We start from the raw sequence: 17,147 nt of genomic DNA, 5'->3' as shown, positions 1-17,147 counted from the left end.
AATATGATAGTAAAGGACGCATTAGAAACACCTCGGCACCGCAGACGGGATGCGGCAGCTTCGCAAAGAGAAGGGCAGACCAATAACAAATACCTTGTCACACTTTCATCCTGAGATGAAAGCATCGTTTCTGCTTTGACCTTTTTTAGAATCTGTAACACACAACACCTGGGGCAGCCGAGATACAAGGGAACAGGGAAGGGGCACTCTGCAGCTTATTCCTACCCACCAGCAAGCGACAAAACACACAGAAAATCTCTAAGCTGCACCAGAGAAAGTGAGAATCTATGCACAGCCCTACATGTGAGCTTCATTAACAAAGATATTTCTTCCCACTCAAAATGCACACATGCAAGTGTAAACCATTTCTGCACGCCCCCACTACCCGCTCTGACATCGGGATTTTGGCTGTCCCGGGCTTGGCTGTCACTAAGACAAACATATTTCACCACAACTTTTTTCATTCAAAAAGAGGCAAACTGGATTATAGCAAATAACCTTTAAGATAATTAACTGACAATGCTGCAACTAGCATAAAATCTTCCTTCAGGCGACCCCTAATTTAAGTATTACTGGCACAAAGTGGAGACAGATTGCGCATCACCACCGCAATATTTACATAGCAGAAACCCACAGAGCAGGAAACGTGAGACTCAATGATGCACTAAATTAGGAACAATCATATTCTAGTGTTAATTTGCTTTCCACTCTATCCAAATTTCAGGTCCAGCAATCGGTGTAAATGCACATAAAACATTCCCTTTTTTAATGATTAAGAACCACAATCCGCAAGCAGCTCTGCTCAGAAGTAAATCTACTCACTGCTAGGGACGTTTGCAGGATCAACCCCCCCAAAAGCGAGGCAGTTTTAGCAGCACAGAGATTTTCTGAAAACTGAATCTTCCTCAGCTGTTTACCCCTTTCCATCAATTATGCCTGCACAAGCTGTTGGAGTCTTCTGCCCATCTACCTGCCTTTTGCTGGCAAATATTTTCTTTTGGTGGTGCGACTCAGAAGCAGCTTTAATTCACCGATTCTGCAGATATATATGCATGTACTCAGAAGGCTCTGTGCTCAAAAAATTAAGGTTAAAACGGGGAGAGAAAAAGACAGCCAGGTTATTTGTAAACACACTGGTGCGACATTTATGATAAATACACACTCTACAGACTCGATGCAGATACAGATTTTAAAAGCGTGACTCTCGTATGCAGCATGCTTTGTAAGACGAACGCAAACAGCCACCACCAATCTCTCTAAATTTTAAACATTGTTTAAATTCACTTTCCATAACATCATATAACAAAATATTTACCTTTCCTAAACGCTGATGTTCTTCAAAAGCAGAAATCAGTTCTTGTGCCCACTTAATTTTTTCAGGGCTGGGAGAGAACTGTTCCTGGACAACAGCAATTTGGTTAGGGTGAATCACCTGCTTACCTACAAAGAAGATTGATAACACCAGAATCATGCATCGACAAACAGATGTTCAAGCAAAATGTTCCAACCACTTGAGGCTCTCCTATGCCTCGCAGACTTTCTGCTCCTGAACTAATTATTTTACTTGTTTTCTTTTATTATTTAACTGGACTACGTGCCAGATTTTTTAACAATAAAAATATCTGGCGCAATACTTGCATTTAGTATGTTTGAAGGGACCCAGAATTCTTTCTCCTCCCTCCTCATTTCAGTCCATACATCTTCCATGGTTCATCTCAGGTGGAACTGTTGGTCTGGGGAAGTCAGCAGTGCTAGAGCACAATGCAACTCTGAATTTTACCTTTATAAATGGCACTGCCAGTCACTCGTAAATAAATTGCATTAAAGTGTGTTCAGAAAATGAGGTTTATCGAACTGAAAAGTTTCCGGCCATGCAGGGATCGTTCCCTCAGTTCTTAGCACTGGCTCCGCATCACGCGATGCTCAGGGCTGCTTATGTTTTTGTTGTGGTTCACAGGTGCAGGTAGGCTGGGGTATTTGTTTAGCCACCGGTATATTAAACTGCTGCCAGAGGTACCCTGAAGTGTTACGAAGAACTTTTTATTAATCCTTTCTTGTATGAACATACAGTAGGAAAATAAAACATAGGTGTAGCCTTTTTTTTTTTTTTTTTTTCCTACCAGAGATTTTCCAATGCGAATAGACAGCCACATAATCCGTTCTAATCTGTTATTGTACTTAGCCACATTAAAACAAATACATATCTAATTTGTTTGACAGTTTTCAAAGTGTGGCACTCGACGTTATTAGCCCGTTTCTAAGGGAATTTCACAGGCAACGTGATGGCTGCACGATCCCCTGTGCCGTGCCGTGGGAGCGCTTCAATAAAGCGCGGCTACTGCAGCCTCAAGCCTCGCCGTGACACAAATTAATCCCTCTATGCCACACGGCAGAGCGGGTTGCAGCCACGAGCCCCATCCCCAAGCCTTTCACGCCTCCCAGCCCTACAGCGGGGCACCTCGGGCTAGGCTGAGGGCCTGGGGCCGCTGCCGTGCCCCATGTTGGGCCCACGCCTCCTGCAGCCCTCGTGCGGTGCTCAGGGACCCCTGGGGTCCTCAGGAAGCTCTGGGGTGCAGCTCTGGGGTGACGCTGGCACTGTGGGCAGCTGCCCACGGCACGCGGCCCGGCCTGGGGAAGAAACGCGACCCTTCCATTGGGCTCCTGGATGTGAAGCTAGAAATAAGCTCATCGCTACATGCAATAGATCCCGTACCACAGCACACGTGTGCCACTGTTTTAAACAACAGAGTGGAGAAAAGATTCCCATCACCGGGATTCCTTGTGTCAGCCTGCAATGGCTCTCTGATAAATGTGTGCCATGAAAGGATTGTGAGTGCTTTCTTTTGATAGAAAGCAATTGTAACTCTTCAGAGTTGCCGCGTTTCTTTAAAATCCACAAGTCGTTCGATTTTATTTTAGTTCCCATTAAACAGTTGCTGGTTTAAGATCTCGAGGGCGGCCAGATACTCTGTCTCAAATTTTAATATGGCATATATTTCACAATAATCTAATTTTTTTTTTTTTTTTTAAGAAAGAAATTATAGGCAGACAAATTCCCTAAGCTAATGCTTTACATTCTTTCCAACCAAATGTATTTTAGTCGCTTTAATTAAATGTCACTACTGATAAGCTCATGGTGTTCCTTATTTTTAATATGATGCATTCTAAACTAATTCTAAAGAGGGAGAGTGGACAAGTAGTTCCTGCAAAATGCTGAAAACCTAACTCTCTGGAAGAAATAAAGAACAGATTTTAATTTGTGTTTAAAATCACAACAAAAATCAAAACGCAGGTACGATTTTTTAAGGTGTGAAACATTTCCGTGAAAAGATTTTCTTCTGATACAAATATCCATAGCAGGAAGCTGTACTTTGCTTCATTAAAACATTATCAAACAATTTACAGAGAAGAAAATCGAGCCTTTGATTTATAGCACTCAGTGGATTTTTGTCACAGAATTATGTATCCAAATAACTGCATAATAGACGTAATGCCATGCAGGAATGAAGCAAATATTTTAAGTGGAATTGTTGTTATTGACAAGTTACCGAGAGAGTGCAAAATTGGAATACATTAAAATTTATGACCATGAAATCCTTTTTACAGTACCTCTTGATATATCGTGCTTTAAATCAATACCTGTCAAGTCTTTTAGGTAACTGTATGATGGTGTCGTTTTAGCCTTCTACAAAAGACTACAAAAAGAGAGGAAACCTATAGTGTTTCGTATTTGTATCTGGCTTCTCAGCATGGAGCACAGGACTTTCTATAATGACTAAGTCGGCTGTTAAAGCTTGTCGTAGGTCTTCCTTAATTTTTTACATAAACTTTCCTAAAACTGATGACCATTTACTTAGGCTGCACGCTGGCTTTAAGTCCGCAGACTCCGGCATTGTAAAACATCCTGTTGTATGTGCATGTGTGCGTGTATATTAATAAATACACAAAAGATATATTACACTGGCTAAACTACAATTGAAAGCAATCAATTTTATGGAAACACAGTAGCCGACGAAAAACCAGGCTGTTTGAAAGCTAGCTGGAAAAAAAACTTGGCACTGAGGGTCACAGCAGTAACCAAATAGACGGTAAATTCTTCGCTATATTATTTAACTTGTTAAATTGTCAGTGAACACGCGTGATTACTTTAGGGATAATTCTGTTCTACTGGTTTCTGAATACAAGAAAATGTAAGGACGTGTAACTTTGCTGAATACATGGAGTTTATGATTATGTTTGAGAGAGGTGAATGTGGCCCTACGCGTTTTGCCAGTTACCAGGTAATTGGTGAGCTTTCCCTCATTTTAGTCCTGTTGATTCCAGTGATTTAGATTACATGTGAAAAAGTAGAAAGATGTGATCGCAAGTAGTTAGAAATAACAAGAACGATGTGTTTAGAACTTGTTATGAAGGCAGTGCTTCAGGATTTTATTATCGCATTATCCGACAACTGCCAGTGACAAATGTGATGTATTTTATAGAAGGTCATGGATTAAGCTAGGGCCCATTTGTAAATTTCTGTGATGAAAATTAAATTGCAAATATTAAAATGTTTTTATTTTTATAGTTTGTGAACCAAATGTTTTTCCTTTTAGTTTGGAAGTGACATTTTAATTTAGCTAAACTAAGCAAAAAACAAAGATTAAGTGAACTGCAAACAAAAGAAAGAGAAAAGACAAGAGAAATATTTTTGATAGCCCTCAAATATTTTTTCTTTACCAAAAATATGAAAAAATCTGTTTTGTTTTGAACAATTTTTTTTTAAGAATTTTGGCCACAAAATCGGAATACTGACCCATCTCTGTTTATGATGAGAGTGTTTGTCAGGCTGCTTGCTGCCCTTCTGAGATATGGTGATCAGAACTGCAGAGAGGCAGAAGGCAAAGAGCTGTGAGTTTCTGTTGGTGAAGCTGGTACCTTACACACAGCTTTATTCTTTATGGGTGCGTTAGATACCAACTTGATGCTCTAAATTGCCATGTATGACCTTTTTATTTTTCTCCTATCTGGACCCTATTCTCATGCTAGAAAGCTTCTTACAGAAAGTCAGAGGAGTCCAAAACCCCATCAGTGCTGTTTATGCTTTACGATTTAAAATTTTCCAAACTGGCAGCCTGAGCAAAGTATTTAAAAGCACATTAAACATTCAGAAAGATTGCTCTCAAAGGTGCTGGGCATCTGCAGCTCCATCTTCCGTCAACAGGAGGTTCAGATACTTAAATTTTTCAAAAATCAAGCCCTTCCCTAAACTAGAAAAGATTGGTCTCGATTACGTAGCCATCAGCAGGTGCTACCATTCAGGAGCTCCATTATTTTCCCACTTCAATAGCGGACGAATTGAGGGTGGAAGTCCACACGGACACAGATAATGTTGTGTAGCTGTGAGGAGCTCCTGCTCTGCCTCTGAAATGAGATCTGCTTTTACAACTGCTGAAGCTCAGCAGACGGGGAAGCAGAGTTTGGGCTGAAGGGAATCGATGTCTTTTTTTTTTTTTACTATCGAGTCCAGATCACTTGAAAGAACACTTTTGAAAGAACGCTCGCTGTATTTGGTTACTTTGCTTAGTGCTTTAAGATGTCATATGCCATTAACTGTAAAAATGCAGTGTGCTAAAGCACTTCCTTTGCTAACAAAACCCGAGCAGCTAAACGATTGCTATGCATACACCCTGAATGACAGTCACAGACGAATAATATAAAACATCAGCGCTGAATCCTAGAATTCTATAACGCCTGTGTCAAATGGCTGATTTCTATTGCAAAAACACAATCTTTGGTGGCTGCACTGTCCCACCAGGGTGTCCAAGTGATCTGGTACACCAATCACAGGGTAACAGGCTGCATTACAGGGCTCTGTTGCAAGGAGCCTGCTGGTCTTGCTGTCTGCCAATACCCGTAGGTGTCACCAGCACTTACTGGGAGGGGAGCCAGGAGATGAAAAACAAATCAAAGAAAATAATAAAAAAAGAACTTTCCTGTAGCAATTAGCGTGCAAGGTTTGCTTATAAATTCCCTCACCTAGCAAGTGCTTTTTAAGCAACTGCTGCTTAAAAAATATGCAGAAGGGATCTGAATATCTTTAAAAAGTGACTGTGGATTGAGCATTGCAAAGTACAGTATCGCTTGTCCCGTACTCTGTGACTGGAGGAATCACATCCTGCACACCCTCTGCCCCAACCTCTTTTCAAAATACAGTCATATGCTTCAAGGGGTGTAGTTTTAAAAAGCAGCCTGAGACTTTTCAGGCAAAATTTCCAGGCAAAACTGTAAAGGTGCTAATAAATGCATATGAGCTTGGTGTCACTTAGTTTTTAAAAAACTGACCTGTAATAAAAAAGCAAGTTATTTGTCAAAGTAATGTGAATTACTCTGTCAAATATTTGTCAAAGAAATGTAGCAATATCTTGAAATTGAAGAATATAGGCATTATTTTCAGACATTGGCAGAAACCCATACCAGTGAAGCCCATCGAGGCACCTTCCTTTGATTGCCTACGGAGCCCATCTTCATCTCGGAAATCAATGTAAACCAGGTCTATTGCTTGGAGGCCAAATGCCTTTGCTGTGACTATTATTTTCTGCCTGGCATATAAAATATCGTGAGTTTCCTTATTGCTTGTTGCACCTATGAAAAGAAAGAAAACAAAGAAAAGATGACAATGCCTTAAATCTTTCTCTCTTGAATCTTTTGTAAGAAAAAAAAAAAAAAGAAAGAAAGAAAGAAAAGAAAATCTGAGATTTCGTTTAACTGATTTGGGAAACAAAAGTGGATCGCAAGGCTGTACTGTAAAACCGATACTCCCGGGGAAAAAATAAGCTGCTTTAGCAAAAGGAATAAATCTCTCTTTATAGAGTCGCTTATAGAATTCAGATTTTGACTCAGTTCGAATCTGAAGTTGTAAGCATGAAGTCGATGGAAGTTTTGGCTGGTAAGGACAACAGAGTTGGGACTAACGTGCAGTAATGGCCTTATTGTATTACTATATGTGCAGCAAGAAGCACTAAAGCAAGGGAAGCTTTCTGCAGTGTGACACGCCGGCTACAACTAAATGGTTAAAAAATTCACACTGAGAGCAGAATTGCACTTTCCTTGGTTGTGATTCTTGTCACAACGGATGTCCTAAGCTGAATATTTAAGCTTTAGTATTTGGATGAAAAATGATGGTAGATGACCGAGAGGAACCAAAAGTATTCACAAGACTTGACGTGTTCACGGTGCACCAGCTAAGCAGCATTCTCATGTGAAGGCTGATGCAAAAAAATAATAATACGTTCCTTTCCTGAGGGTCACTGTTTAGATGCAGATTTCCAATTTGTTAGGAATAATTTAATGAATCAAGGCTAATTTTTATATTAAAATTTATTTTTAATTTAAACGTCTGCAGCTGTGAACTAATATCTTTAAACCGAATCAGACTAATGAGGAGATAAGTGGCTTCTCATAAAAAAAATTCAGAACAACTTTTCATTTTCAAGGAAGATTAATAGTGTTTTTACAAGAAAATATGCTAGGGATTACTGTATTGACACAGGGCATATTTAAAGCAAATTTATTATAGCAAAATATGACACGAGAGTATTTGCAGATGATGTCAAAATCCCAAGTGATAACTGACTCTAGATCAGAGATAAAGCAGACAGCAGAATTTTAAGATTTTTAACATAGATCCTAAAGCATGTGCATGTTTCTTATGGGTATAGTATTTTTAAATAATTTCAGTGACTCAACAGTTTGCCTTGACTTTTTATTTTGCTAATTTTTGCTACTGCATGGCAGAAAGCAAGAGGAAGTGTCAGTGCCCTGTAATACACAGGAACCACATTTTAATTTCTCAGTGATACATTCCGCATTGAAAAAAAAAATAAATAAAAATGGAGAAAAGGGAATATGTAAAATGCAGAATCAAGAGTTTTTATTACATTAATTATCGCTGTCAGTAATGCAATGGAGATAAACTGGGTTTCTCCATTGCAAATGCCATTAACCATTATAGAAAAGAAACACGTAACAACCTATGCTGGCACGGAAATCCTCTCCTCCAAAGACGACTGCATCCAAATGAAAGCCAACCTGGGATCCTGTTCTCAATGCTTCTTCACAGACAGCCTACAAATGGGAGCATGTTGTTAATTTGTGTAGAAATGCAGGAAGCAGAGAGACTAAGAGGATGTTACATCAACTCAGTATTACCAAGACCTGGTGATCCTTTGGTTAAAATTGCTCCTGCTAAGTAAAACCATTGTAGGTACTCAAGTGTGCACAATGCTTTAAAATGACTCAGCAGAATAGAAAACATTATCTTGCCCTGAGCACCTATATGCCTCCAGTGTGGAGATGCAGGACATCACAACAGCTTCATTGCCTCTTGGCTGGAGCTTACCATAATGCCCTTGCAATTGCTGCCTCGGATATTCAGGTAGCAATAAGGAACAAAACAACCCTCAAAGGCTGCTTAAAAGCAAACAAAAATTATTATGTTTAATCAGTTTAACATGTAGCAGCACTGCCCGAGAAAGATTGGGATACTGGTTATAAAATTAACAATTTCAGTGGTTTAAAATGGTTGTGGATTCCTTTTTGGATAAATTGTCAATTTAAAGGCTTCTGCTACATCTAACTAAAAAGTAGCTAAGGAAGTTAAAAATGCAACCAGTATCACAGAAAAGTATTAAAGTGAAAGCAAGCAGAATTTTGTTACTGTACCTATATATAAAGAAGTGCATTTCCAGTCTGTTACTGTTTTATATTGACCTCTGTAATATTAATTTGTTAAGGATTAGGTATGCGGAGAGGGAGAGAAGCAATTACAAACTCTGCTAGTGGGTGTTCTTACATGGCCGCTGGTGGGACACAAAATTATTATTAAGCCGAATGCTTTAAAAGGCAACTCTGCTGCCAACATCAAGGGCCTCAGCATCAACCCCCCCCCAACCTCCCCCCCCCCATAAAATACTGCAGTCGAATAAAAACCAGTTGCAAATGCAAGTTCTGTGCCCGCGCCCTGAAACGGGAGCACGCTGCCTGGTGATGTTATGACGTGCAGGGAGGAACGTGGCTGCGCCAGGCGGAGGCTGCCGGCAGCTCCCGAGCTGCTCCTGCCCTGCGTGCCTTCAGCTGGCCCCAAGCCTTCCCCATCCACTTTGGGGGAGCCCCACGAATGCCTCCTCCTCGTGCTGCCTCTCCTTGCTGAAAACCTGCGCTGGATGTGAGAGGTGGTGGGGGAGGGACCTATATTACAAAGCACTGTAAATGTAAGGCTTGGTTGAAACCACCCTTCAGATATTTGATATTTTTAAAGTTAATTGCACTTTTAATCTTAGCATTAAACTCCCTGTTGTACGCACGAAAAAAAAAAAACAACAACTGCAACGTGAAATCTGGCTGAAACTGTGTCAGTAGAAAATTATACTGCTTTAGCAGCAATGAAATGAGGATTGTTCTTTTTTCTAATTAAATGCTATATCAAAGTCAAGCTCGACAGCTACTAAATAGTCGTTTATCGCAGCAGCGTGTGTGCTCCAGATCCTCAGAGAAGCAAGTTTCCTGTTAGAAACGCGGGTAGGAAATGCAGATGGGTTTCCTCAGTTGGCAAGGAGTATGTAGAGCTGTTCCTCCACCAAAATATTTTGGATTTATGAAGGCCTTTGCCGTATAAACACGACAGTTAGGCATCCAAATGTCTTAGCGGACTGAAAAACATGTTTACCATTTTTTAGCCTCTCTTCCTTGAGGAAATCATGCCGGGACAACAGAGCTCTCTGCTTATCCCGGTGGCTGAGAGGGCAAAATACCAACGCTTGGACCGCACCCAAACCTACTTACCTTAAAATTGAGCAACCCCACCGCGGTTTCCACAAATGGGATAAAATGCATTGGTTCTGCAAGTGTTCGGCCTTTCGAGTGATGTGCGAATTTGTCTGCAAACTAAAACCAGACAACGTGAGGCTTCGGCGAAAAAAGCACGCGCGGGCACGTGCAGCACTTTACATCTTTCACCTGGCTGCAACGCCGGCGCACAAAAAGCCCCAAAACTCAGAAGACGTAATTAAAAACCGCAGAGAGCGTTGGGGAAGGTCTGTGCCGAGGCGTGGGCTTTGCACCTCGTGTCCTAGGGCGTGCTGGTGGGGCACAGCCTGCCCCAGTCATGGGGCACACACAGTGCTGCCCTGCCTGCCTCGGGTCGGGCACCGCACCGCCGCTGAGGCATCTGCATGGCTCGTTACGGCACCGCTGCCCTTTGTTCGCCGGGCTTTTCTTCATAATTTTTAGCTTACCTAGGAAGGCCTCAAAAAGGAAGTTTAATTCTTTGAAGACCAAAGCTTTCCAATTTTTTCCATGAGACCAGTTCACAGCTAGCTCTGAGCTGCCAGTGGGGTAGCCCAAATTCCAAAATCTATCATCTGGAAACATACAAAAGCTCTAGCACAGATTTTTCCCTTTTCAAAAGGGGGAAAAAAAAGGGGGGAAAAGAAACCCTCGGTCCTATATTGTAAATCTATTATGTCGGTCCAGATCTGGCAGTTTGCGCGGAGATAAACATACTGCAGGTATGGCAAAAATATCGTAATAAATAAAGACAAAAATAACATATGCATATATTTTAAATTTAAGGAATATTCGACTATTAATGGATATCAAAGGAAAGGGAATTTTAATCATCTCTCCATTCAGTCTCAGTTGGGTAAATCATATCTAAGAGATTTGCATAAATATAAACCATCAAAGACTTTTCATCTTCAAAGGGGGTTTCAAGACCCTATAAGCTTTGTACTGTAATCATCGCAGGTCACAACCCTGCAGGAATAAGGCTGCTATGGCAACATAAAAAACTAATGCTTAAGGCTTAGCATAATATTCTGACTAATAGAAAGGAAACTCATTTTAAAAGCTGGCAGCCTATTTACCAGAAGCTGGATTAGAGGTGTTATTTCCCCTTTTAGCTTCCCCCCACTGCCCCTCCCCAAAAGAAGGAAAATCTAATCACCGAGATCTTTAAAAAGCTTTCGAGCAATTTGCAGTAACTTTACAATTAGGCCAAAATAAATCACAGCTTTCTCTGACAAAGAATTCTGCCCTTCCCGTCCCTGCTTTGCATCACCAGCGGGGCCCTCTCCACAACTTTTCCTTGGAGAAGGGACTTCCACCAAAAATGTGCCAGCAAGAAAACGCGAGTGCAATTCACACGTGCAAGCGTACGACTGGGCAGGTACTGTGGCAGCACAACATGCAAACTCTGTGCAGGCAAGCACAGAAAATGAGGTAATCAAACCGCATCAGCGTATGCTCTTAAGGCTCCCAGCCATAGAAAAGAAAAAAAAAAGGAAAAAGTGCTACTGCGTTTATATTTCAGGTGCAAGTTAAAGATGCGGAACTCTTAAAACATTTTAAAAGTCACTCTCTGGGATTTTTGACAGCTTGTGGTTTGTTGGCAGGTAAATGAAAAATGAAGAAGGTTTAATTAAACGGCGTCTCCCTTCCTCTCCCTTTAAAAAATTTGCAATAAGCACCGCTACAAAAGGTAACTAGTGGAGAAGTTTCAATTAATTTTTTTCAAAAGGAGACGATTAAATGTTTCCGGCCTGGTAAAGTGTTCATTTCAGGGAGAAGGGGGGAAAGGAGAAGGCGGAGGGAAGAAAACAAAGCTCGGGGAGGGGATGAAGTAGCAGGCCCCCGCAATTCTTTCAGTTCCCGTGCACACCCAATAGTGTGTTGGAAAGAATGCACACTGTTCGGGATTTGTGGGAGAATTGTCCCGCCACAAAGGAGGGAGAGTTACGCTTGTTATAGTCCAATAAGCCATGCCAGTCAAACAAGTACCCACACTAGGGACAAAAGGAGAGCAAGAGATTCTCACACAAAAGAAAACAAGTAAGCCCATCTTTTAGTTGTGCATCAGCCTCCAGGTTTTATGCTCCGCATAAATAAAAATGAGGGGGGAAAAATAAACAGCTTCTCTTAGGCTGGGAGCCTGGAAAAGAAGCGGGCAGGAGCGAAGCCGCAGGATCTCTGAAACGCGCCGGTGTCATTCAGCAGAGCACGCTCTTTGTGCTCCTGGGCTCGGCCGTGTGCGAGCCGGTGGCCACGGCAGCAGGCCCGAGGAGAGGTGGAAGGGATGGGGAGCAGGGGGACCTGGGCCTCACCCCTGCCCAGAGCCCGCCTCGTGGCTACGAAGACCCGCCATCTTGGCAGCATGAATGTTCATGTGTGATGAGCAATGCCCAGAGCTCACAGGGCTGCTCGAGGCACACATCTTCTGTTGCGGCAAACAAATGTTGTGGCCCATTGGCTGCTGTGGGGCTGGGCGCGGGATGGATGCGCTTGCTCAGGGCGCCCTTGCGTGTCGTCGGCAGCACGTGATGGAGGCTTAGTGTTCAGGACAACAGTTGGCACGAGGGCATCTCCCAGCTTCCCAGTGCAGCCAGCCTGCTGGCTCTGCCACAACGCCAGCCCGACGCATGGAACGGCTGCTCCTGCACTGGCACCGTGCAGCAGTCACGGCTTACCCAAACAAATGTCCCCCTTCTTGACAATTAAAACAATTATAGCGTAATTAGGCCTATTTCAAAGTTTTCTTAAGTAATCTGACATGCCAGCCATTTACATTTCAGGTTTTTATTGGCTGAAAAGTCAGTCATGAAACACAAACACACCTGTCAGCAATTAAAAAGGAAGAAATAGAGAACTGCTCAGGAAATAATATCTGTGCTAATTAAAAACAGTAGTTAAAAGCTTCCTGTTTGTTCCTCCATTTGCCCCCAGGAGTGACCTTCCCCCCCCCGGCGTACTTTTCACATGTTGCTAGCATGCTTTCCCCTGCTCCCTCTTACGGGGCATGCAACTATGGCACATGGCCACAGACAAGCATTTCAATGGCAGAATATTTAAATAAGAGTCAGATACCAATGCAGCTACTTTTCAAAATATGCTCTTACTCTTCACTGACTATAGGAGAAATAAATCTAGTATTCTTTACAAAGGCTATGCACTCCGCATATGCTTTTCATGTAGCACATTGTACACACATTCAAACAGAAGCACTTCCCAATTTCCTTACTCAAGCAACAACAGGACATGGCACTCAAGACACATCAGAGTCCCTTACCTCTACACCTGGCGTAACTTGACCCAGCAGCTTCAGTCAAAAACCACCACATTGTTGGTACATGGTTAGCTACTCACCCATTTAACTTCTTCCACACTTTCAACCTTTGGTAGCATCAGACTTGAAGGAAGAGTCTTGGACTGCAAAAGCACCTCTAGATCTTCCTCCGCAAGGCCACTGGACACGGAGTTTATCCTCACACACTTCTCAGCACGGCCAATGTCAAACTCTTCAAGCGTTTTCACAACTGTCAGCCTTGCTTCTCTCTACAATATATATATACACATACACATACATTCAAAGCCATGGAGAAAGAGAAAAAGAAAGCTTATTTTCTACTGACATTTTTATAAGCTGAACAGAAAACTCACAGAAACGACATAGGGAAAAAGCTAGGCAGCCAGTGTATTTTTGTCCCCAACAAGTCTGTCACTCCTGGTTCTTTGTCAAAGCAGTCATCAGCAGCACCTTGCAATTCTGCAATTTTCAGTTCTTTGTAACTAGCAAACAAAAGCTCAGTTCATGCCTAAATATTTTTCAACAACCACTTATGGAAAACATCCATCTCTATTATAATTACTAAATACATCTAACAAATGTGAATCTGTCTACTAACTATAATATATTATGCTAAGTCTACGCTCACAACAGCGGAGCGTTAATACCTTTGCTTAAAACAATTCATTTTTGTAATCCATCTCCATATTGCCTGTGCTCAAATATCAGTATCAGTAAGTATAGATGTACATATCTTTCTTTGGTTCTGCTATGTGAATCTTCCTTTTCTCCATGTATAAAAGGTGTTTTAAGGCTCATAGCAGAGTTCAGAACTTGCATTTGAAAACAATGCCACAACAATGATTTATAGATTTTCATGAACCATGTAAAAAGATACTCTCCTGCTGGCACTAAATAAAATGTCCAAATACATTTGCTTCTTGTAGCCACTCACTATTTTTTGTGAATGTAAATTTATAAACTTGCTGAATATTTGATATACATGAGGAAAACTTGGGTGTTTTTCTGAAATGCAGTGCTTTTATTGGCCTCAAGAAGAGGAGTGGCAGTGGCAGAAGAGCACCAGTGGTCTCCTTCTCTTTCTGCCCATTTCAGCTTCAACAAATTCCTCCCACTTGCCAACAGGCCCTAACAAATCCTCAATGTCAAAATGAAGGTTTATCAAAAGTAATTTCATTTGTGAAGAGCTTTTGTGGTCCTCATAAAACTTTAAAGCTGCTGACTTGCAAATGTAAAGAAACAACTATAACACTATGCAGTTGCTGGAGAGATACTTTGCAAGAAAACAGGCAAACTTGGAGGAGAAAAAAATCATCAAAGCTAACATTCAGGCTAATACCAATCAGTGAGATGGGACACAGTAGTAGAGTTAAACCAGACGGCTACAAATCTGTGCCTTTGCAGGGGCCTTAATTGGAGACACAGGGCACACGAGTATGCATCTTTGTACAGGGTCACTCTCAGAGGTAGTCTCTGTAAAATCCAGCCCAAAAGCGGTCATGAGTGGGCTCAGGAAATCTGTGCAAAGATGCAGGGAGTTCCCTGCAGCCAAGGCCAGTTTGCCTGAATGTTGTGAAGCAGGCCGCGCGATGCTGCCCAGCGCACACCCACCTCCCTGTCCTTCTCAAGGCGGGGTGGCTGGTGCCTATGTTGGGCCAAAGGTTTCTGGATGTGATGCAGAGCGGTATCTGAAATGCATTCTCCAAAACAATTTATGCTTTTAATTAAAGCCAGATTATCACCGTCTCAGCACACACTGATCCAATTTGCAAAATAAAGCTCTCCCAAAATTATCCGCTAAGGCAGCATCCAATTCCAACTGAAGGCACATCTCTCGAAAACTTGTAGTCTAATTCATTACAATTTTTTCAGATTATAATAATGAGCAGTAGAGCATCTCATTAGCTATTTTTCTCCTCAGGCTGCAAACTCCCTTCCCAAAAAAGACAGATCGTGTCTTTCTAGGTATATTTCCATACAAAACACTTATTAACAGGCTGTTGCTGTTATCAATTTACATAAACTAAATGTGCAGCCCTCTGGTACATATCCCAAAAATAGCTAACAACTTCACTGAATTTATACCAACCAACAAACATGGGGAGGGGGTTGTTGTTTTTTCCCATATTTTAATAGAAAATATGTTGCTATGTTAACACACCCATGCCATCTGTTGGGCTGAGAATCAATGCAGTTTCTTATAGCCACTACATTTTAGATGTAAATGTCTGCCTAGATACCCCAGGAACAGAAACATCTCCCTTCCATGATAAACCTCTAGTCACTGTAATTTCTGAATCAGGAACGGGCATTTTTATTCGTGGGACAGGCAGATGGACCTGGTACTCCAAGTCAGAGACCTCTTGAGGGGACTGACCCTGCGCCTGCCCTTCCTACAATAGGGAAAATCCCACTGATCTTAGTGGCCCTGCTTGGGCTTCCAGGAAAAAACATAATGGTTGAATTATAAAATCTACCAACATCTCTGGGCAACATGAAATAAAAGCATGGAGGAAAAGGAGATCATCTTCTGCCTCATTATACAGTGAAATGTAAATACAATTCTAATATGCAGACAAAAGCTGAGATTTTAAGCTAGTTGATCTACTTCAATGATGTAATAGTAGAGAAAGAAAAAGTACTTAATACAATGTTTTTGTAGCAATGGATGCAAGAATAAATGCATTTTCCAAAGTAAAGTCCTCGTCAAGACTGGTCAAGCTAGAGTATATCAACAACAGCGGAAGAAATTATTTACCTATTCTTCACCCTACAGCATTGGACAACTCTCTGTCCTGAACGGGTAAAGAAAAAACTTGGCCGTGAAACAAAGGGGTCCACTCTGGGACTGTGGTACTCCATTAGGACCCATAGGTTAAGTTCTCATCAAAGTGATCAAGGAAGGATGACAACCGAAAGAGTCTGTAGTAAACAGTGATATTAAATTACACTAATATTATTATATATTATATGCTGATATATCCTAAACTGGCTACTTGTGCTGGAAAACTTTTTGAGAAAAAATGTTGGTCAAGGTGACTGTAGCTCCTTTTGTGTCTCTTCTGTCTGACTCAGAGGGGGACGAGGGGAGATTTCCATTCCTGCCTGCAGCTACGCCAACTGGGGAAGATAAAGCCTTTGGTGATGCTGCATCGCAGATGAATCAACTGCCAACAGGACACGCAGACACCGAAATTAAAGACGGGAATACGCAAGTAGCCGTCTCAATTGGCACCCATTAAAGCTAAACACTACCCATACTCACGAGTTGCTAGCTCTGAATTATCATATCTGCAAAGAAAACAACATCCGTCCACTTTTACACTCCAGTGGAAGAGGTGGTCCCTCGCGGCAGGGCTGCGCAGTCTCGCCATCTGGAGAATAAATCGAGTGTGAAGTACAGTATAGTTTGGGACCAAGCTCCGTGGCGGCAGCCCAGCAGCGAGTTCATTAGTTCTAAACTTGCAGGGATTAGTGCGGTGTCGGGGCAACTGTCGGGTGGGATCAGGCAGGCAGAGCACGAGACTCAGGGAGGGAGGTGGTGGCAGGGAAGGAGCCCCTGGGCTTGCTAATGGAACCAAGTACAAGCACACCTAAATGGGTGCCCTAAGTTACAGCATTAGCATCATCTCCTGGCATCTCAATCTGTACCTTTCTTTCTTCTTCTTCTTCTTCTTCTTTTTGTTTTTTTTCTTCTGTTTCTTTAAGTTGTATGCCAATGCATAGAGATTTCCATTATGAGACAGAAGGGATGGTACAGGAGTGGAAGCCCAGCCACCCACTCACCACGGACACACTGTTAATAAAGAAATAACGAAACGCAGGCACTGGAATTAACAGAATACTGGGGACAGAAACAGCAGAGAAAAATTACATTTTCTTCTTTCTTTTCAAACTGATGCAACACCCCTCAGACCAGTTTTCCAGCACTGTGATTCCCAGAACTGTATGATCTAGGGAGAAGTGGGAAGGAGCATATACACACATAAGCGCATCTTATTACTCTTGAGTTGTATCTATTTTGCTC

At 41.8% G+C, this 17,147-nt stretch overlaps 1 protein-coding gene across 1 annotated transcript in view; it reads right to left on the bottom strand.

Moving 5' to 3' along the window:
• Positions 1–17,147, bottom strand: part of CLYBL (citramalyl-CoA lyase) — a gene marked incomplete at both ends in the record, with an annotated part of 83,495 nt that overhangs the window by 11,251 nt on the left and 55,097 nt on the right. The window contains 5 exons of the mRNA XM_079540243.1: positions 1,316–1,440; positions 6,457–6,624; positions 8,013–8,106; positions 9,823–9,924; positions 13,180–13,368. Of these exons, the coding sequence (XP_079396369.1) occupies positions 1,316–1,440; positions 6,457–6,624; positions 8,013–8,106; positions 9,823–9,924; positions 13,180–13,368 (678 nt within the window). The remainder of the gene's footprint in view (positions 1–1,315; positions 1,441–6,456; positions 6,625–8,012; positions 8,107–9,822; positions 9,925–13,179; positions 13,369–17,147) is intronic.

Source organism: Tetrao urogallus (genome assembly GCF_951394365.1).
Source record: "Tetrao urogallus genome assembly, chromosome: 1".
Classification (NCBI taxonomy): Eukaryota; Metazoa; Chordata; class Aves; order Galliformes; family Phasianidae; genus Tetrao; species Tetrao urogallus.
The sequence above is the reverse complement of the archived record's forward strand: the minus strand, read 5'-3'. Positions and strand labels throughout refer to the sequence as shown.